Source organism: Sus scrofa, chromosome 3 (assembly GCF_000003025.6).
Source record: "Sus scrofa isolate TJ Tabasco breed Duroc chromosome 3, Sscrofa11.1, whole genome shotgun sequence".
Lineage (NCBI taxonomy): Eukaryota > Metazoa > Chordata > Mammalia > Artiodactyla > Suidae > Sus > Sus scrofa.
Window position 1 is genome coordinate 131,123,443 of NC_010445.4, and position 22,434 is coordinate 131,145,876.

Sequence of the window (22,434 nt, forward strand, 5' to 3'; positions counted from 1 at the left end):
CGACTCCTCCAGGCAGTCAGAAATCCAATTACAGGGAGTTCCCGTCGTGGCTCAGCCATAAAGAACCCGACTAATATCCCATGAGGATGCAGGTTCGATCCCTGGCCTCGCTCAGTGGGTGAAGGATCCAGCATTGCCGTGAGCTGTGGTGTAGGTTAAAGACATGGCTCGGATCCCAGTTGCTGTGGCTGTGGGGTGGGCCAGCAGCTACAGCTCCGATTCGACCCCTAGCCTAGGAACCTCCATATTCCGTGGTGCAGCCCTAAAAAGAAAAAAAGAAAAGAGAGAGAAAGAAAGAAATTCGAGTATAACTAGTAGTTGGCCCTCCACATGGGCTTCCTCCCAGTCTGAGTTCCACATCCACAGATTCAAGAGAGAGAAACAAACCTTTTTTTAACACTGGCATGAGATTAAATGGTCAAAACAGAAGACACCCAAGAAGGGAACATGCAACCCTGCTCTGGAAGAATTCCACACAGGCGCAGGATTCACGTGTTGTTTTGTTGGTGGATGTTTTTAATGTGAATGGCATCTCTGCTCAAAATGCTTAAATTTATTTAAAATAAATAACATGAGCATTTCAAAGTATATTGAGAAAAAAATTAAACGTTGAAAATATCCTCAATATTGATTTGCAGCTTTGTTACATAAATTTTTCTATTATCGGCAGTCATGATCCCTTTACATGCTGCATTAAAGAAAAAGTGGAAAACAATATTGAAGAATATACAGAAAACTGAAAACAGTTTCTAAACAGGAATTCAATGCTTTTATTTTTTTCTTAAAAATATGAATTATTTATAATTTGATAAAGTATTCTTAACTTTAAAACATGAGATATCATAGAAGAAAATTCAATTTTAAAATGCAATTAATGGCAACTATGAGTAAGGTACTGTGTGTGCCTGATGCTGAGAAAAATGAAAATACAAATAAAGTCAAATTCCTGCTTCCAAGGACTTGAAGCCTCTGCTGAAACCATGATTAGACTGGAGAATAACAATAAACAGCAGCTATAATGAACTCTCAACCACTGCGTAAGGCACTTCATGACTCTTCCTAATCCTTATACTCACTTCACAAGGTAGAAATTATCCCAGTTTCACGGATAAAGAAACTGAGGCTCAGGGGCGTGAAACGGTGCTCCTGACACAGTTTACCTGTGTCTAAAAGCCGCAGTCTCTAGCCACTGTGTTTGCCAAAACATTCGGATTAAAAGAACAAGTAACACTTATGCCCAACAAATGCTAAGTTTTCCAAAGAAGCACTGGACATGAAAAGCCAAGCGCATGTTACTTAAACTTACAGGGACATCCGGTCAACACCCACCAGGGTCTCTCTAACGCAGGCTGGTCCCTGAGACTTCTGTCCCAAGGACAAAACGCAAGATAAAACTGATCACACTGGGAGTTCCCACTGTGGCTCAGCAGAAACGAACCCAGCTAGCATCCACGAGGACACGGGTTCCACCCCTCCCCTCGCTCAGTGGGTTAAGGATCTGGCATCGACGTGAGCTGGGGTGTGGGTTGCAGATGTTGCTCGGATCCTGCGTGGCTGTGGCTGTGGGGTAGGCCGGCAGCTGCAGCTCCCATTCAACCCCTAGCCTGGGACCCTCCATATGCCACAGGAATGGCCTTAAAAAAAAAGGGATTACCCAGATTTTAGCAAGAGATTGAAGAGTGGGAACAGGCAGTGTCTACTTTCCAACTAGAAAACACGTCCTCTCAGTATTTAGCTTAAGCATAAATAATGTAAACATGGTGGAAAGAGACAGAGTACACTTTTTAGGAACTTTCACATCCACTGGCTCCGCTGATTCCTTCACGGCAAGTAATGATGCAGAGTAACTGTGGATGGAATGAATGAGGTGCAAAGAGGTAAAACTACTTAACAGAGGACACCTGCAAATTAATAGAAAAAAACTGGACATCGGTGCTTTTTACACGGCCATGTGCACACCTGCAAGTTGACACACTCCCGGACAGAAGAGCAGCTCCCCAGAGACTGTCGGGGTTCTCCCACCCTCCCGAATTTCTTCGTTGTTGTCATTCACCCACAGAGCAAATCAGTCCGCCCGGTGCTAAAACGGACTCAGAGAAATTCAGGGCCACCCCCGCTCTGTCTCGCTGGGGAGCAATTTGTTATGTGTAATAACACAACTACAGAGCAGAGCATCAAGTGTGAACACGCCTAACCAGATCTTCTGCTGCACAGAAGACATTATCACAACATTGTAAATCAACAGTACTTCAGTAAGACTTTTAAAAATGAAAAAAAACAAGTATAGCATCAAGCATATTTTATCCATCCTGTCTCGCAGCCTAGAGGTTGGCTGTGTGATAAATAGATGATCAAACAACAAAGTTCGAGCAGAGGGAACCAAGGCTCTGAGAGCTTAGGGGGGCTTCCCACGGTCACACGGCGAGAGTGATGGATGAGCAGAGAACTCCAGGCTGGTCCGATGGCAAATCCCAGTGCTGGTTTTGATTAGGTATCCTCCCAAGGACTCGTGTTTACGGCCCAAAGGATCAGCATTTATGGCCCAGGTGTTTTAGGGAGTGATGAGGCGTCTGAACGGACTTAGGAATAAATAAGTAAAACCTCAGACACAATCACCGGGATTGCTTCATCACTTAACACGTAACAGCGAGGCCCTGACTCTACCTAGGACAGAGCTCTGGACAGCAGCGGCCATGCGGGGCCAGCTGCCCAGCCACAGCCACAGCCTCCTGTCTTCCCCCGGTGCCCTCCCCGAGCTCACAGCCAGGACAGCGTGGGTGCTCTGACTGCCTGGACAAGCCGAGGAGGTGTCTCCAGGTGCCTGCTTGCAGGTAACTTAGCCGGGCAGTCACCTGATACGCGACCAACAGGCATCTCCCCTCCCCTGCTTTCATCTGCCTTTAGTGGACCCGTCCACCTCCCCGAAATGCCTTAATGTTTCTCTTCCCCTGATTTCACTTCCCTCCTCCAGGAACAGAGCTATGGTGGACGACCGACAACGTAGACAGGTGTCACGTCCCTAAAAGGCACCTGACAAGGTTTTGGAATCCTCTGATTAGCTTGTCAGGAATGTCTTCAGAATAGGAGCCACAGAACTACAGAATCTGATGGTACAAACCTTTTTGTCATTATCCTCATAAAGCCTTTTCTCTTCTTTTTCCTATTATTACAAAAATACGTACAGTAATCAACTCTCTGCAAGAAGGATATGGCCAGATAAGTCCTGCATCGCCCGACCTCTTCTCGCCTTCCTGGTTGGGTCAAATGCCTGCTTGTTATCAGTTTCCCACGGGAGCTGGGTCTCGAGCCTCGACTCATCCTTGGTACCACTTCTGTGGTCCTGAGGCTCCTCTTTCCCCTCCATCGCATCAAGCAATACCCCTTGCCATCAAAAGCTTTGTTTTTACGTACGTTGGGTGACATTTTTATGCAAAATGCAGCACAGAATGGTCTCTGTTGCCACTTGATTTTTTCCCCTTAATTAATATTTTGGAGCCTCCACCCTCAGTACACACGGGTCCAGCTTATTGTCTTCATGGCTGCAGTGCTTTCGGTGTGGGCGAAGCATAAATTGATCAACCAATCCCGACGGATAACTATCTCGTTTGTTTCTATTTTTTGTTATTTATGAGTATATTTGTGAGATATTCCTGGCTATGGTTTTAACATATGTGCTGAGTCCAAAAAATTAAATAAAATAAAACAAAACATCTACAGATTTAGTTTTAATAAAAGAAGCAAAATTCCCTTCCCAAGAGGCTGCACCAATTTATATGTTGACCTTGTTAAGAAGCATTTGCTGCCTTTCTGCACCTTCCCAGCACTGGACATTGATAATCTGCTTTTTAAAATAAACTCATTGCTTACTATTTGCATTTCTTAAATTAGGAAAAACATGAAAATTTTCTCTTACATCTTTTGGGGATTTGTATTCCTTTCTGAGAATTTTCTATTTGTCTCCTTTGCCTTTCTTTGATTGGGTTGTATTAATGACCTAATGAACTCGGTATAAATTAAGAAAATTTAATTTGTGTTGCAAGTGTTTTCTCCGTATTTTGGTTGCCTTCATGGTATTTTCCAGAGGGAAAGGTCAGGGCTTTGGGCGCGATTACTGCTTAAGATGTAGTCTCTTGAGACACACTGAATATTCTGCTTCATTGCTAGTCCTCTCTTTTGGAAATCATTTCTCAGCCCTGGCTTGGCCACACCCCACCTTCTTCAAAACCTCCCGCCCCCAAAGCTGCCACCGCAACCCACAATGGTTACCTACTGTGGTCAAGGTTCTTGCAAATTCAGGACCAGTCACACCTGAGTGCCGGGTCAAGCGAAAGGTGCCAAGAATACAGTAGAATGAACTCTTTACAAAACTTAACCCATCAGAGCAGACAGCAGAAGCACACAAACAACACTAAGAAGAGCCAAAGTGTAATTCACACAGGGTTGGAAACACAAGTAAAATACTACTGGGGATCAAGAAAGAGGAGCAGCCAGCTCTTGGTGAAGGATGCAAAAAAAGCCTAATCAGGACATTGGGATTGGCAAGGAGCCCAGAGGGTGGGAGATTTTTTTTTTTTTTTTTTTTTTTTGTCTTTTTGCTATTTCTTGGGCCGCTCCTGCGGCATATGGAGGTTCCCAGGCTAGGGGTCGAATTGGAGCTGTAGCCACCGGCCTACGCCAGAGCCACAGCAACGAGGGATCCGAGCCGCATCTGCAACCTATACCACAGCTCACGGCAACGCCAGACCCTCAACCCACTGAGCAAGGGCAGGGACCGAACCCGCAACCTCATGGTTCCTAGTCGGATTCGTTAACCACTGCGCCACGATGGGAACTCCAGGGTGGGAGAAATTTGACGTGGCAGCAGTGGGGCCCAGGCACGCACGGAGCAAAAGGAGGAAGAAGCGCAAAGATGAGCTCTGAGGAAGAAACACTCAGCATCCGGACACAGAAGTCACCCTCTCCCTCGCCTCCTCCCGAAAACACAAAATTACCCCTGGACTGTTCATGTGCACAGCCTTTTGGAAGGTCGGGAAAACGGAAAACCCATTAGAACCTTGATGGCCCAGACCTCAGAGTCCGAACAAAAGCCCGAGAGTCACAGAGGCTGGAGCACTCCTGGGCGTGCGCACCTGCAGATCCCCCCAAACGCTTCCCTGGATGGGGATTCCGCCAGCCTAGGAGACCCCCAAACACGTGGTCTGTGGACTCACCTTCACATGCCTCTGGAAAGGAACCGAATCTTTGCAAAACTTCTTCACACTGTTTACAAACCTAGCAGGCGGCATAAATTAAAAAGTGCTGCCTGAACATGGATGGAACTGAGGCTCATTCTGAGTGAAGTCAGTCAGAAAGAGAAAGACAAACAGCATATGACGTCACTTCTATCTGGAATCTAACATACAGCACAAATGAACCTTTCCACAGAAAAGAAAATCATGGACTTGGAGAACAGACATGTGGTTGCCAAGGGGGAGGGGGAGGGAGTGGGAGGGATTGGGAGCTGGGGGTTAATAGATGCAGACTATTGCCTGTGGAATGGATCAGCAATGCGATCCTGCTGTGTAGCACTGGGAACCATATCTAGTCACTTATGATGGAGCATGACAATGCGAGAAAAAAGAATGTGTACATGTACGTGTAACTGGGTCACCATGCTGTACAGTAGGAAAAAAAATGTATTGGGGAAATTAAAATTAAATAAAAAATTTTTTAAAAATAACAAGAGCTGCCTGGAGTTCCCACTGTGGCGCAGTGGGTCAAGGTTATGACGTTGTCTCTGTGGCGGCACAGGCTCCATCCCCGCCCCAGTGTGGTGGGTTAAAGGTTCTGGCATTGCCACCACGATGGCATAGGCCACAGATGCAGCTCAGATTCGATCCCCAGCCCAGGAACTTCCATACGCCATGAGTGCGGCCATTAAAAAATAAAATAAAAACAAAAACGAATGTTTTAAAAAGTGCTTCTTGCATATAAATTGCTTTATAATCAATGGATCCAAACACACTAGGCCCTCAAAGGACTGGAGAAATTGCAGTCGACCTCAATTTGGACAGTTTTCAAGGACCCAATTTAATTAAAAACGTGTGTCAGGAACGCAGTTTGAAATAGGGAAAGGGGGAAAGAATACATGCCATCTTTATAAGTTCACAGAAGAATTAATGAACGCTGCTAACATTCCATTTTTCAGATGGAAAATATTCTTAAAGTGCCAGGTATTGGCAGGGTTGTCCTGACTGCTTAATTACCATACTCAAAACATTCCAAGGATGAAGGCGCATCACAGAAGCACAGGTCTGTCTCTGCACTTGATTTTGATGTTGCCGACTTCTGTGCCTGTGACCCACATGACGACAAGATAAACATACTTGGTGGAACCCCCTGAGCCAGGGCGAGTGGGATCAGCTCGTGGCACTTACCTCTAAGTCACTCCTTGGGTCGGAGGTTGTTTTAAATGCATACATGGGGGGATGTGCTTGGGTTGTGGGATGGACATCCTGTGAAATTGGATTGTTATGATCATTATACAACTACAGAGGTGATAAATTCATTTGAGTAATGAAAAAAAAAGAAAAAAGAAAAGAAATGCACAAATGACAGCAGAGTTGGAGCCGGAGCGGGGCCATGGGGGTCAGTGCCTAACGCTTACGGGGTTCTATTTGGGATGATGAGAAAGAGGCTCAAGGTCACAGAGATGCTTACACATCGCAAATGTGTTTAATGTCACAGAATTTAATGGCACTATTGAATTTTTTACGTCCACTTAAAAACCGGTCCAAATGGCCCATTTTATGCTATATGTATTTTACCACCAAAAATTCCCCGCAAGGGACACAGAACCCTCGCGACGATCAAACATCAGAAACACGTGTTTTCAAACAACGTTCGTGACGAGGTGCCGGATACAACGTGCAAGGTCATCCCCGTTCCCCTCGGGATCACGCACCGCGGTTTAAACGGTGACTCCAAGCAAAGCCGCAACATTTATGAGGCACCCCCTGCATGTCGGGTGCTGCCCAGACCCTGCAGGGACGGAGAGGTGACAAGGGGGCCTCGGCCCCTGAAGGGTCTGGCACTATTTAGGGAGGGTGGTCAGGCCAGAAACACCCCCGCCCCCGGCCCGAGATACCCATCGATTCAATGTCATTACACATCACAGGATCAGGTTTTCAAACCAACAGACAAATGACACCACTGTCACACACACAGGCCACTGCGGTGTCAGCTGCGTCTCATTTATGTGCATTATCACCGCCAGTTACGGGGACGCCCACACTTCGCTTGCTCTCTTTCCGATCCCACAAAAACACGGGCGGGATTTCAGGGCAGAGGACCTTCGACTCCAGGGGGCGTGTCCACGTTTTTGTCCAGCTGAACCAGAGGGGGAGTCTGTGGCTGCGAGAGAACGGAGACACTTCCAGAGGTCGCACAGGATCAGCGCAGCCCCGAACACCCAACACTGCAAAGCATCCGCTGGGGGGACAGACCGCAGGCTGGGACCGGACGCAACCGGCCGGCTTTGCTGGGGAAGAGGAAACGCAGGCGTGGAATGGTTCAAACCCAGGTTCAAAGCCAAGCCTCCTGATGCGGGGGCAGAAGCATCTATGACGGGCTGTGGACATCCTCTGGCAGAGTGACGCGAAGGCGACCTGGGAGGGGTGTGACCGGCCAGCAAAGGCTTCACCACGCTCCAGCCCATCTGCCCCACGTCGGTCACCCCTGTTTGGGCAGGAGGAAGACGTTGGGCTGTTCCCGATTGCCTTCCTTCCCCAAAAGCTTAGGTCCTGGACCCAGATTTCTATGAGCTGGGTGCTCGGGTTCCCCACGACGCCGCTGATACTGCCTGCGTGAGGACCTGAGGCTCAGGCCAAGGAATCAAGTCTACAGACTCCTGGATCCAGGCTGAGGATGATGTCAGGCTTCCAATCCACAGAGGCCCCGGAGGTTTACCTACAGAGCAAATCCCTAAGGCCGAGAGGGTGAATTTCAACAGCCGGACGTGCGCAGATGCTCCAGGGGCTGAAAACACGCAATGCAGGCAAAAGGCTGGGTGCGGCTTCCATTGGAACGTGGTGCTCGGTGGCTCCGGGACCGAATCCCAGCAGCTCCCTCTCCTCTACGGCCCCAACGCAAGCAGGTGGCCCAGGGCTCCGGGACCCACCCCAGACACCGTCTCACCTGTCCCCAGCCACACTCGTCCTCGAGCAGCCGCCTGTGAAAGGCCCGCAACCACCCAGGTACACACAGGCTACCTTTCCCCGGACGCCGCCGCCAGGTCAGAAGGAGTTAAGGCTGTAAGGAAGGGGGACGAATCCTTCGAAAGACGATTCCTGCTGTTTTAGACCCTAAACTCCTTTTGCGATGAAAAACCTGAAGAAACCTCCGGAGACCCCATGGCCTTTCCCGCAAACGCCCTTTTCCAAGGAGGGAAAAGCCAGGCACCGATTCTGGCTCCGGGCCCCTCCCCCAGGCTCTGGAGTCATAGTCCCTCTTCCCGAACGGGAAGACAGGCGGGTTTCAGAGCAGGAACGGACCGCTGGCAAGGCTAAGGCATCTCGGATTTATTTATATTCCGTCATCAGAACAGACCTGCACTCGACATCCCAGCTCTGCTCCAAAGTCCCTGCCTGGGGCCAAACAGTTACAAGCCAGAAACCACCTTGAAAAACATCTAGAGATGGAATTTTAAAAACAAACTCCCCAAATCTGTTTCTTAGCTACTCAAATTATTTACACTAAATTTTGCCTTGAATATTCTCATCACCCCCTCACCACACACACACTCAGACACACAGACACACACACAGAAACACACATACACACAGACATACAGACACACAAGCACACACAGAGCTACGTTAATGAGCTTGATTGTGGTGATTATCTCATAGTGTGTGTGTTTATCAAATTGTACACCGTAAAAACGTACAATTTTCAGTTGCCAAGTCTTCCTCAATTAACAAATAAACATACAAGTAAATTCTGTTTCCCAGGACACGCATTTTACATAGATTAGCCACATAATCTCCTCAAGTACCACAGAAACAAACATGCTTCCTGTGCTAATGGTGCATCTAAATCATCTGGATGGGGAGGGAGAAAAAACACAAACCACACAGTGAGTTGTGCACTAGCTCCTGCCGCCATCTGTAAAGCGTGTGCTACGCGCATCCACAGCCAAGACGTGTTGATTACACAGCCCTGACAGCCCACAAAACCAATGTCCAAGGTATCCATGACAACAGGGCCCCCCACACCCACCACCATGGTTCCCCTTTCCTTTCACCTCCTCTAAAAAGGCATCTGGGGGAGTTCCCGTCGTGGTGCAGCGGTTAACGAATCCGACCAGGAACCATGAGGCTTGCAGGTTCGATCCCTGGCCTCACTCAGTGGGTTAAGGATCCAGCGTTGCCATGAGCTGTGGTGTGGGTTGCAGACGGGGCTCTGATCCCACATTTTGTGGCTGTGGTGTAGGCAGGCGGCTACAGCTCCGATTCGACCCCTAGCCTAGGAACCTCCGCATGCCGAGGGAGCAGCTCAAAAAAAGGCAAAAAGACAAAAAAAAAGTGGGGGGGAATCCTGGAAAGTTGTCACACAAAAAAAGCTTTCTGGCTGGATGATTTCTTTCTGGTTGATTGGGATCGGAGCAGGCGCCAGGCGAAGGACCCTGCGACTGCTGGCACACGGGAGACCATGGAAGGCGCAGCCCCTGAAGACACACGCGCTGGTCCGATTCTATTGGAAAGACTGGGCTCTCGGACCCTTTCTCATCACATGCCCGCTCCACCCAACGTATTAAAAGAACAAAGAGGTTAAAAGGTGCCTTCGAGCAGAGCCACTGACTACAAGATAAAAGGAGAAACAACTCACCTTGTTGCTTTCAAAATCAGGGCTGTTCCTGTGTGTCTCTTCAACTTCTTTCACCATCTCCGCCGGTTTCTAGGGAGAAAAGGGCACATCTTAGGGTTCGTTGTCCTCAACCCAGGTCCCGCTCTTGTACAGACGCAAAGAGCGAGGGGCGCCGTGTGACTCTCTAACCACTTCTACGTGCAGAGCCGAGGAGGGGCCGCAGCTCGTCCACGGTGGGTGCTCAGGCCCGGGACGGCGTCTGCTCTGCACTTTGACCTCTGGCTCCTCCAAGTGCCAGTCCGTGTAATCAAACCGTGGGAGACACCTTTCAGAGGCCGCATAAACCCCTCTTGGGTAGAAAGCGGACACTGGTCCCGTCAGACGCCTGTGCCACCCTCAGCGCCTGAGTACCCCGGCCAGCACCCTTCTGCTCCGGGTGCAAGAGCCAGGGCTCGGCTGCCCTGCACCCCACGTGGCCGGAGCTCCTCTCCTCGTGGGTTATGTCCCACGTGCCATGACTGGCTGCAAAAGGCGACAGGCTGTGGTGGCTGATGCCCTGGAAGCTCCCTCCAACCCCGGGACAATCCTGTGGTTCTCGGCCCAAAATAAAGGCTCCCATGGGAACAGGTGCATTGGCCAGCCCTCCTCCCCGCACAGCTCTCGTACGCCCAGGAGACTCCAGGCCCCGGGTTCACATGACCTCGGGGGCAGGGGGAGCTTGGGGCCAAGTCCCCGTTGCCTCTTAAGGCCCCTGCCTGGAGGTGCCACCTGTCATCGGTGACGGCAAGTCCTGATGCCACACCTGAATTAAAGTGGGTGGAGAAGCTGGCTCTTACTGAGCCACCAGAATGGGTGTTAGTGACGAGCCCCAAGGACCCGACAGCTCCTACCAGCTGACCCCCCCCGTGCGCGCACCTGAGCTCTGCCGCTGTGTAGACAAGTGGGTTCAATACGGTCGATCCCATTAGCCCAGACCTTCCGGGAAGTGAGACGCTGACCTTCCAAGCATTCTCTCCCTGCGGTTTACACAGAGCAGCGACGGCGAGGAGGAAAACTCCGGGCGGGGCTCATATCGCACTAAAGACAAGTTCAAGGCAACTTTCACTACAGAACTGCTGTGATGCTGGCCTCTGGCTCATTCCTTGACTCGTGGATCAGAGCCTCCCTGCCTCTCCCCCGAAAAGGCCGCAGGGAGGAAGCATCTCCTGTCCACGTTCACGTGGCTCAAGGTGCCACCCAGAGCCAGGTAACCGTCCTGGGGAAACAAGCCCAGGGCCAAAGGTCAAAGGCAGGTGGAGCCCGAGGAAGATGCCCTCGGGTCCCCCGTCCCCTGCGCTGACCAGTCCTGGAGCGTCTACTCCCGGAAGCCTCTAGACCTGAGACAGGCGGGGGAAGTGTTCCCCACGGTTCAAGCCACTCTGCTTCGGTTTTCTGCTCTTCGCCACTGAAGGCAGGCTAACAGCGCTGTTACGCTTTGTAATTTACGCACTAGGATCAGAACCCCGATATCAACCAACGTGAGCTTAGCCTGGGCGACTCCGCACCTGGAAGCAGCAAAGCTTCAAAGCCCTGCCGTGTTTTGTCCAATTAGACAATCCAGAGATGACACGGACTTCAGCTGACCTCCTAATTCATGTCTTTTGATTTTGCTTTATGTCTTATTCCGAGCTCATCTCTGAGTGGCGTGAATCCTGGCAGGCGTGGTAAAACTGCATTCTCGTGGATACTAGTCAGATTCGCTTCCACTGAGCCACCAAGTGACCTCCATTCTTTTCAGAGTATTTATAAAAATAAACATAATCTGAAATCTAGCAGAGGCCATTACTTTGGCGACAAATGTGTTCCGTAAATCAGACCCAACTTGAACACCAATGTCTTAATATCTGGATGTCATTTTTTTGCAGATTACAAATGCTAAAAATTGTTCCCTTAGCGTTGGTATATAATAACTCAGGACTTTACAGAAAAAGAAGGACAAATACTATATGATATCACTTATATCTGGAATCTAATATACGGCACAAATGAACCTGTCTACAGAAAAGGAACAAACGCATGGACCTGGAGAATAGCTTTGTGGTTGCCAAGGGGGAGGGGAGGGAGTGGGAGGGACTGGGGGTCTGGGGTTCACAGATGCAAACGATTGCCTTTGGAGTGGAGAAGCAATGAGCTCCTGCTATGTAGCACAGGGAACTGTATCCAGTCACTCGTGATGGAACAGGATGGAGGAGAATGTGAGAAAAAGAATGCGTATGTGTGTGTGACTGGGTCGCTTTGCTGCACCTGGGGCCCTGCATTTACACAACCTGCTTTTCATAGAAAATTGACAGAACGCTCCAAACCAACTGTAATGGAAAAAAATAAAAATCATTGAAAAAATAAATTTTTTTAAAAGTTAAAGTAAAAGAACTCAGGACTTTAAAATAGAAGCTAGCGTCAAAGACCATTGCTCTCTGAGAGCAAAGTTCACGAGGAAGAGAGTGTGTGTATCACCTTCGAGGCCCCCACTCAAGCTCAGGGGATAAAAACATTGGAGGGGAGTGCCCGTCGTGGCGCAGTGGTTAACGAATCCGACTAGGAACCATGAGGTTGCGGGTTCGGTCCCTGCCCTTGCTCAGTGGGTTAACGATCCGGCGTTGCCATGAGCTGCGGTGTAGGTTGCAGACGCGGCTCGGATCCCACGTTGCTGTGGCTCTGGTGTAGGCCGGTGGCTACAGCTCCGATTCGACCCCTAGCCTGGGAACCTCCATATGCCGTGGGAGCGGCCCGAGAAATGGCAAAAAGACAAAAAAAAAAAAAAAAAAATGGAGGGGACATGGCAACTGCCACTAAAACCGAAGAGAAACAAAAACACTGAAAACGAATGATAACTTCTTTTTTTTTTTTTTTTTTTTTTTTTTTTTTTGCTTTTTAGGGCCACACCCGCGGCATATGGAGGTTCGCAGGCAAGGGGTCCAATCTGAACTGTAGCTGCCGGCCTACACCACAGCCACAGCAACTCGGGACCCAAGATGCGTCTGCGACCTACACCACAGCTCACAGCAGCACCGGATCCTTAACCCACTGAGCAAGGCCAGAGATCAAACCCGAAACCTCATGGTTCCGAGTCAGGCTCATTAACCGATGAGCCACGACGGGAACTCCTTTTTCTTCTCTTTTTTTTTTTTTTTTTTTTTTTTTGCCAGGCCTGCATCATATGGAAGTTCCCGGGCCAGGGATGGAACCCATGCACAGCAGTGACCCAAGTCGCTGCTGTGACAACACCCGGCCCTTAACCTGCTGCACCGCAAGGGAACTCCAAAAATAAATCACAATTTCTTAAAAATGGAGACAAATGCATAGGAAGAGGGAAAGGGGGACTAAAGACTATGACCCTAACCCCCGTCACTGTGCTTGACCCCATCAGTAAAGTGGTCACTTCCTAACACCCAGACTCTCAGTCCCTGGTACTCTCGCCCTTTTGCTGTTATCACACTTCCCGCAACTTAGCTCTGAGTCCTCTTCGGGAATCACTTGGTTCAGGACAAGCCAGGTTCAGAGACTAAAGCTTCATCACTCATGACACAGGCACCAAAACCACTTGGTTGACGGAAACGGACCTCAGGCTTGAGTCTCTCGCAAGCCAAAGATGAGTGTCAACAGAATTCTACAAGGATCTCGATGGCAAAGCTTCTTCTCAAGGATAAGCTTTTAGGACCAGGGCCGTGGATGTAAAGACACACCTTCCAACAGATGCAGGAAAATGAGCAGCTCTTTAAAATCACCTGCAAAGGTCTCAGGATGTAGAAAATCCGGTGGCTGACGCAGGAGGACGGAAAAGGGACATGTAGGATCGGAAGTTTATATCGCACTGTGGCCAAGTTAAAAAGAAAACAATCGGGAGGCAGAGCCATTGAACTGGGAGCATCTGGAGTTCCTGTTGTGGCTCAGCGGGTTAAGAACCCTACGTAGTGTCTGTGAGGATGCGGGTTCAATCCCTGGCCTTGCTCAGGGGGTGAAGGATCCAGTGTTACCCTGAGCTGCAGCGTAGGTGGCAGATGGGGTTGGATCTGGCGTTGCTGTGGCTGTGGTGCAGGCCGGTAGCTGCAGCTCTTTTGAGCCCTAGCCTGGGAACTTCCAAATGCTACAGGTGTGGTCATATAGAAAAAAAAAAAATGGGAGCACCTTAGGAATCAGAGCACAGGTCAAAATGCACAGTTAACAGCCGTCTCGGGGAGTTCCCGTCGTGGCGCAGTGGTTAGCGAATCCGACTAGGAACCATGAGGTTGCGGGTTCGGTCCCTGCCCTTGCTCAGTGGGTTGACGATCTGGCGTTGCCGTGAGCTGTGGTGTAGGTTGCAGACGCGGCTCGGATCCTGCGTTGCTGTGGCTCTGGCGTAGGCTGGTGGCTACAGCTCCGATTCGACCCCTAGCCTGGGAACCTCCATATGCCGCGGAAGCGGCCCAAAGAAATAGCAAAAAGACAAAAAAAAAAAAAAAAAAAAAAAAAAACAGCCGTCTCGGGCCATCAGAAAAACCAAGGCTCAGAGCAGCCGATCACATCCCTTCGCCACTAAGTGTCTGACATCCTTGCCCCGTATCCCTGCCCCACCTCCGCCCAGCTCCAAGGGGTTCGTGAACCAACTCAGAAGTCCTGGGGGAAGCTTCTAGGCCCTGGAAGGAAGGCAAATTAAGGAGGACACAGCGTCAGCCTTGCTCGTCCTCACAAAAAAAAAGACGTTACACGACGTCAGAAGCAATGGACAGGCCACCTTCCTCACACACCGAAACCTCAGCTTCGACCTCCACTCGGCACCGGGCGTGCAGGGCACACGGTGATGCTGCCTGGGGACGCTGGGACCCACCCGCCGACCCTCTGTTATTACCAGACACCGTCAGCCCCAAACCGCAGCCACGCCCTCCGGCCTGGAGGGTTCCTCATCCTGGAGGTTCAACCTCAGCTCGCTCCAAATACACACACCGCTAGCTGGGATGTCATGGTGTGTAACGTGTTACATTTCCAGCCACATGGAGCTGGAGAGCGTGTCGGGGGCGGGCCCGGGCCGGGTGGGAAAGAATCAGGCTCTCCTGCCAGCACGAAGCCCGTCTCTCCAGAACCGGAGAAACGAAGCCCAGATTAGGGTGCAAGTCAGTTCTCTAACCCAACGGTCTAAGGTGAAGGCCAAGCCGTGTCTTGTTGATGATCGAGAAAGTTCTAAGGGCTGAAAATGAGTACCTCCCTCTCCTCCCACAGGGAAACCGGTGGCACGGAGCTCACCCAGCCGCAAACACCGAACTCAGGCCTCCAGGCATGGGGCCACCCTGGTGTGGCCACCACCGCCCCCAGGCCAGGGCTGCCCAGGACGAGGGCGCCCACCCCTGCAATGAGAGAGGTCCTCTGAGCCCCTGCAGGCCACACGTGCTTCCCACCCCAGGACCACCTCCCTCCCTCGCCCTGCAGGAGAAAGCTCCTGGATGCGGCAGAAGGCAGGGCCGACCCTGGACCCGTGGGGCCCAGGAAGGAAAATCACTCGGGAGAAATACAGTTAACTGAAAGCTTTAACATCCTCTTTAAACTCGAGGACGCCTCGGAAACACTGACTGCGAGCAGCAGGTTCCCCAAGACACAGATCTCAACTTGTCAACCTGGGCCCATCTAGACCATCCAATGTCACAGCAGCCTGAAGCTGCTCCCCCAGCTGCTGCCCCAGGTGCTCCTCCAGGTGCTCCCCAGATGCTCCCCAGATGTTCCCCAGCTGCTGCCCCATTAAAGGAGCTTCTTATCTCCTTCAAAGTCATGGAACCTGCTTTATTACTCTCTCCTGAACTAGAAAGTCTCCACCCCCCAGGCCTGGAGAAACCGACGGACAGAAAGCAGCTCACCAGCCTCTCTCTCTTAGCTCCCCTCCCCCAGTGGCCGGGAGCATGCTGGCTCAGGCCTCCCTGTCTCCCTGACCACCCCCCTCACTTCACTGCCCCCCCCCGACCCCGGGTCAAAACTGCTCCTCGTGGGGCATCACCCAGGTTTGTCATCCACGCCCCTCTTTCTTCTCACCAGCGGCCCGTGTCCCTCCACGGCCGTGGACACAGCGGAGACCAGGTACACTCACTAGGAGAACTGGTATTTACGGTGCCCAAACAGCTGCCGAAATGGTACTCGTCACGGTAGGATTTTAGTTCTGCTTAAAACGGCGTCAGACACGCTCAGTCGCTACCCAGGAAACACATAATAATAGATCACTAATAATATTGAATGTTGGAGGTGGGAGGATGGATGATAAATTTGGTATAAAAGTAACTGCCTCAGAAGATCTAAATGGACATTTCTCCAAAGAAGACATACGGGGATGGCCAAAAACCACAGGAAAAGCTGCTCAACATCGCTCATTATTAGAGGAATGCAAACCAAAACTACCATGAATGAGGTACCACCTTACACCAGTCAGAATGGCCACCATCAAAAAGTCTACAAACAAAAAATGCTGGAGTGTGGGGAAAAGGGAGCCCTGCCACGCTGGGGTGGGAATGTAAGCTGGTACAACCGCTACGGGGAACCGTACAGAGGGTCCTCAAAAAGCTAAAAATAGAGTTACCATATGATCCAGCAATCCCGCTCCTGGGCATCTAGCCAGAGAAATCACAATTTTTTTTTTACTTTTTTTGGGCCGTACCTGTGGCACAGGAAAGTTCCCAGGGCAGGGGTCGATCAGAGATACAGCTGCCAGCCTACACCACAGCCACAGCAATGAAGGATCCTTAACCCACTGAGCGAGGCCAGGGATTGAACCCACATCCTCAGGGATACTGGTTCATTATCACTGAGCCACAACAGGAACTCCCAAGAAAACCATAATTTGAAAAGACACCTGTACCCCAATATTCACTGCAGCACTACATACAATAGCCAAGACATGGAACCAACCTAAATGTCCATCAACAGAGGAGTGGATAAAGAAGATGTGGTATGTATATACAATGGAATATGACTCAGCCATCAAAAAGAATGAAATAACGCCTTTGCAACAACATGGGTAGACCTAGAAACGGTCACATCAAGTTAGACAGTGAAGGACAAACGCCATGTGATACCACTCATATGTGGAATCTTAAAAAAAGGATACGAATGAACTTATTTGCAGGACAGAAACAGATTCACGGGCTTTGAAAAATGTATGGTCCCCGAAGGGGACAGGTTGCAGGGTGGGAGGGATGGGCTGGGGGTGGGGGACCGGCACATGCGCATTGAGGCCTCTGGAATGACTGGCCAACGGGAACTGCCGGGCGGCACAGAGAACTCTCCCTAATATTCCGTGATCGTCTGTGTGGGAAACAGTCTGAAGGAGAACGGATGGGTGTGTGTGTTTAACTGACTCCCTTTGTTGTGCAGCAGAAACGATCAAACCTTGTAAACCAACTCGACTTCAACACGACGTAAAAATTTTTAAAAAGTAACTGCCTCAAGTGTCTTAATATTGGTCCTATAAACGTCTTAAATGTGCAATAAAAACATTGGGAGTTCCCATCATGGTGCAGTGGCTAACAAAGCCGACTAGGAACCATGAGGTTGCAAGTTCAATCCCTGCCCTTGCTCAGTGGGTGAAGGATCCGGGGTTGCCGTGAGCTGTGGTGTAGGTCGCAGATGCAGCTCGGATCTGGCGTTGCTGTGGCTGGGGTGTAGGCGGGCAGCTAGAGCTCCGATTCGACCCCTAGCCTGGGAACCTCCATATGCCGTGGGAGCATATGGCAAAAAGACAACAATAAAAAATATATATATATATTTAAACAGTTTAGGTTTTAAGATAAGACCAAACTCTTTGGTCATTTTTTGGTCTCGCGGAAGAAGAGGAGAAATAACGTCATGAATGACAGAAAATACAACCGGACACACGAGAACCGTCTCAAAATGCTGAAAAGAAGTGGGAGGTTAGTACATTAAGCGGTGGTCTAACACTTTTTAAGCATATCCTGGAAAAAAACCCAGCACAAGTTAAGAATAAATGACGGGTGAAGAATGAATAGTTCTTGAAAGAGGAGCAGAAAAGCTCGCGGGTCACTGGGCTGGGGGCGCGTGCAGGGCCAGGACCTACTCTATTTAACAGGAACAGAAATGAGATTCAGATGCTAATGTTGACCTTTTCCAGAATGTAAATTCTTTTCTCAAAAACCAACCATTGGAAATGCACCTGCAGGCAGACACGGGAGGCAACGTCAGCATCTAGCGATTACCCCACCCAGGCTCCCGTGAGGTGCTGGGATGGGCCCCGGGGGCTGTGAGTCCTGCCTGCACCGGGTGGGGCAGAGCTGGGCTGGAACCAGGCCTTACTGGCCAGGGCCTCTGTCTGCTCCTGCCCGGCCCCAGGCCTCGCTGTCAGCCCCTCCCTGTCTCGCAGGACCCCACCCACTCCTGCGAGAGGCCAGGAGGAGGGGACGGTGAGTGAGGGTCCCCGGTGCACCAGGCCCTGGACCAGGCACTTCCACGTGCATGGCGCCCCTCAGTCCCCATGCAGACCTGCTCGGTGGCATCACCCGTCGCAGGGACAAGGAGGCTGAGGCCTGGGGTGAGAAAGCCGGGAGGAGGAGGCAGACCCACCACTCCTGAGCACATGTCTGTCTACACCATCCGGTCCATTGTCCCATCGCCCCACAGAGACGGCTCAGGGCCTCCCACCTGCCAGGAACTCTGCCAGGAACAAGGGCTGCTGACGTGAGCAGAGCAGAACCCCGTTCTCACGGGGCTTACAGCTTAGTGGGGAAGGGGAGGGTCTTCAACTAATGACAAGGCCAGACATGCACAAACTGCGACAAGTGTTAGGACGGGTCCTGGCAGCAGAGGAGCCTTGGCGGGGAAGATGGGCCGCCAGGAGAAAAGGATGAGCAGCAGCTCCCTGGAGGGACAAGGAACATTCTAGAAACCAGGGAAGGCTGGGGGGTGGGGCTGGGGACGAGATGCAGGCAGGGCCACGGAGCAGGAGCAGGAAGGCACTGGGCACTGTCATGCACAACGTGCGCCACCCACCTGGTCCACAGGTACGTCCACGGGCACGTCCGGGGCCTCCTTGATTTCCAGCGCTCCTGAGGTGTCCTCGTCAAGAGTCTGGGCTTTGTACACGCCGCCATCTGCGGGAGATCGACAAGGCTTTCAAACCAATGTCCATTTTCCCTTTTCTGACCCAAAGTTATAGGTCGCCATGGCAGAGCTTCCTGTGTCATCGTCAGATGGCCTGGCCCAGGGACCCCTCCGTTTCCCCGTCGCTCCTGATTTTGCTTCAGTCGAGGTGCTGGGCTGGGGGGCCCTTGACGTCCGCACTGCCTGCCTCCGTCCGGGCCTGCGGGAGGCCCTCCCCCTGGGGTCACAGACATTCCTGCATCCCGGCCGCCCTGGGACTCGGGCCAGAATGAAACGCAGTGAATGTCTGACGTCTGTGTGTCCGGCTCTTTCAGTGAGAAATACACGCGGAGCAGCCCACCAGCCACCGACGTCGGAGCTTAAGGACACAGAGATGCACCCCCTCCAAAAACATTCAGCACTGGGCTTGGACAAAGGAGGACTGGACACTGCAAGGCTCTCAACTGGATTGACAGATAAAATCCTCTAATTCCATGACTGGACTACTAAATGCTTATAAAACTCCACAGTCCTTGAAAAGGTTGTCCTCCCCCAGTCAGAAGCAAGAGGCGGGAGTTCCCAGTGTGGCTCAGCAAAAATGAACCCAACTACTATCCATGAAGATGAGGGTTCGATCCCTGGCCTCACTCAGTGGGTTAAGGATCCAGCGTTGCCGTGAGCTGTGGTGTGGGTGGCAGATGTGGCTCGGATCTGGCATTGCTGTGGCTGTGGTGTGGGCCGGTGGCTACAACTCCAATTTGACCCTAGCCTGGGAACTTCCATATGCCACAGGTATGGCCCTAAAAAGACAAAAAAAAACTTTAAAATAGTAAAAATCACTTCTGAAGTTTAATCTTTTTTTCTTTCCTTTTTTTGGCCACATCCCTGGCAGATGGAAGTTTCTGGGCCAGGGATCAAATCTGAGCCACAGCTGCAACCCACACCACAGCTGCAGCAACACCAGATCCTTAACCCCTGCTCTAGGCATCAAACCCACACTGTACAGAGAGAATGCTAGCTCTTTAACCCACGGCATCCCAGTGGGAACTCCATGAAGTTTAACCTTTTCAATGCCTCTCAGACTGGGTTCCCTTGTGGTTCAGTGGGTTAAGGATCTGGCATTGTCACTGCTGTGGTGCAGGTTTGATCCCTGGCCCAGGAACTTCCACACGCCATGGGCTTGGCCAAAAACAAACAAAAAAAAAGAGTCTCTCACACTCAAAGAGTGGACCCAAACAAATCGGGTGGCTTTTACGTCCATGTTTGGTTGCTGCGTGGGTTGGTCGTCTTCTGTGTCATTGGTCCTTACGGAAGGAATGCCCGCCCTGGGGTCCGCAGGGCCCACAGGATGCCTGTTACATTCCGCCTGAATCGCGGAGGCTTCGGCAGGTGAATCCCACCGCCTGCCGCCCTGGGACTCTGTGTCTCTGTTCTCCCTGCTGCGGCCCGAGTAAAATCAGAGTTGTGAGTCAGGTTGTTTCGTCAGATAGTTATAACCACATCTTCGCAGAACAAAACTGGCCTGAAAAGCACACCCTGGACCCGGCAGCGGGGGCACTGGGGCGGTGACGTCGATTTCATGTACCTGCCCTGCTCGGCGTGAAAGGTTCTCCGTTTGGCTTCTGTCCCTCTTTGGCATAAAAAACAGAATCCTGGGTTTGGGGTGGAAAGCTGTCCGGTGTTTGAGTTTCTTTCTCCTTGGGCTCCTCCTACCGTACAAATTAAGAATAAAAAGCAGGTCAGCACAGAAGCGAACAGTGAGTCTTAGGAGCCACGTGGAGGGCAGCCAGGAAAGGCACAGGCCTATGGTGGGGGGTGGAGGGTGGAAGCCCCGCTTCTCGCACCATCTGGACCATGGGGCCGCCTGCATTCCTCTCCCTAAAGTGGCAGCAACACTCCCCCCCTCTCCTAGAGAAGGGAGGCCAATTCTCGTCCTGCAGGAAGGTGGCCACGTGCCGCCTGGAGGAGGAGGGGCTGCCTTGGCAGGGGGACAGGCCGGCCCTCAGAGGTCCCTGGGGCGTTAGACACACCCCTACCGCCTAATAAAAACCGTTTCGACAAGGACGACTGCGCCATCTCTGCCGGAACCTCTGCGCAGGACGGAGCATCTCTGGTAAGAATGAGACGCATGGCAGGTGTGTGTTGGGTTACGATGGAGGGGAACTGGGATTTCTAAAAAGTCTATAAACGGTAATAATAAAGCATAACTGGATCACAGGGCAGATGAACTGACTCGTAGCACCACCCCGAGTCTCCGCCACAGGACAGAATTCTAGTCCAATTCTGAGTTCCCGTCGCGGCGCAGTGGTTAACGAATACGACTAGGAACCATGAGGTTGCGGGTTTGATCCCTGGCCTTGCTCAGCGGGTGGAGGATCCGACGTTGCCATGAGCCGTGGTGTAGGTCACAGATGCAGCTCAGATCTGGCGTTGCTGTGGCTGTGGTGTAGGCAGGCGGCTACAGCTCTGATTCGACCCCTAGTCTGGGAACCTCCATATGCCGCGGGAGTGGCCCCAGAAAAGGCAAAAAGGCAAAAAAATAAAAATAAAAAAAATAACAACAATAAAAAAGAATTCTAGTCCAATTCCATCCCCTCTTTACACACAAGCCGTCTTTTTTAGATCTCCTTTCTTTCTATCTTTACTGAAGTATCTGGAAGCAAATTCAGGCAAAACTATATAAAGAGCTGTTTGTCGTGATCTCACGAAGTCTCTTAAGAAAATGTCAAACCAAAACCACCTACCTCGTACCGTTTATATAGGGTATCATACATGCATTATACAAACCACATAGCGGAGCCAAGTAAGATCTTTCTACCTATATTAGGAGGCTTTCTTGCAAGTTGAAATTGTGTTCACCAGTACAGGAAACAAGGTCCTTGCAGAATGGGTTTCAGAAACAGAAAATGGTAAATGGCGCTTGTGTCTCGGAAGCGCCTGGGGGCTGGACCTACTGATTCTTTTCAGCATCACTCCTACGTCCTCGTCACAAGCATCTCCCATACCTTTGGCCTCTGAGATCAAGACGTCCTAGGTTTACCTTATTATCTCTGAAGCAGTAGTCAAAGGACAGTGACAAAAAGAAACAGTCCCCCCTGGTTATGAGGGCCCAGAAGCAGCGAGGCCGCCCAGCAGAGGGCACAGAGCAAACCACTTCCTTTGCAGTTCCACCAGCTCCCACCACCATGGGGGCTGCAGAGACAAGAACTCCCAGGACAGCGGGACGGCGGGGGAGGCAGGCATCGCGTTACTGTGCCAGTTGTACTGATTAATCTCACTCCATACCCAACAAGCACAGAGAGGGATGGCAGGCTTCTAACGCCCCTCCCTCCTCTGCAATCCAGTGAAGCCAGAGCCCCGTGGGTTTGGCCTCATCAAGCACTGACTTGCACAGAGCAGCTGCATCTCAGACTTGCTTAGATGGCCCTCAGCCTCCCCCACCTGGCACACAGTAGGTGCTCAATGACTGAGAGCCACCCCACCGCCCCCCACCCCAGAAACCCT

The 22,434-nt window shown here is 51.1% G+C and overlaps 1 protein-coding gene across 1 annotated transcript in view; it reads right to left on the minus strand.

Annotated features, from left to right (window-relative positions):
• DCDC2C (doublecortin domain containing 2C) overlaps positions 1-22,434 on the minus strand; it is a 112,450-nt gene that overhangs the window by 41,166 nt on the left and 48,850 nt on the right. The window contains exons 7-9 of the mRNA XM_021087908.1: positions 20,516-20,639; positions 18,841-18,941; positions 9,868-9,936 (exon numbers count right to left, since the gene is read on the minus strand). Coding sequence (XP_020943567.1) covers positions 9,868-9,936; positions 18,841-18,941; positions 20,516-20,639 — 294 coding nt within the window. The remainder of the gene's footprint in view (positions 1-9,867; positions 9,937-18,840; positions 18,942-20,515; positions 20,640-22,434) is intronic.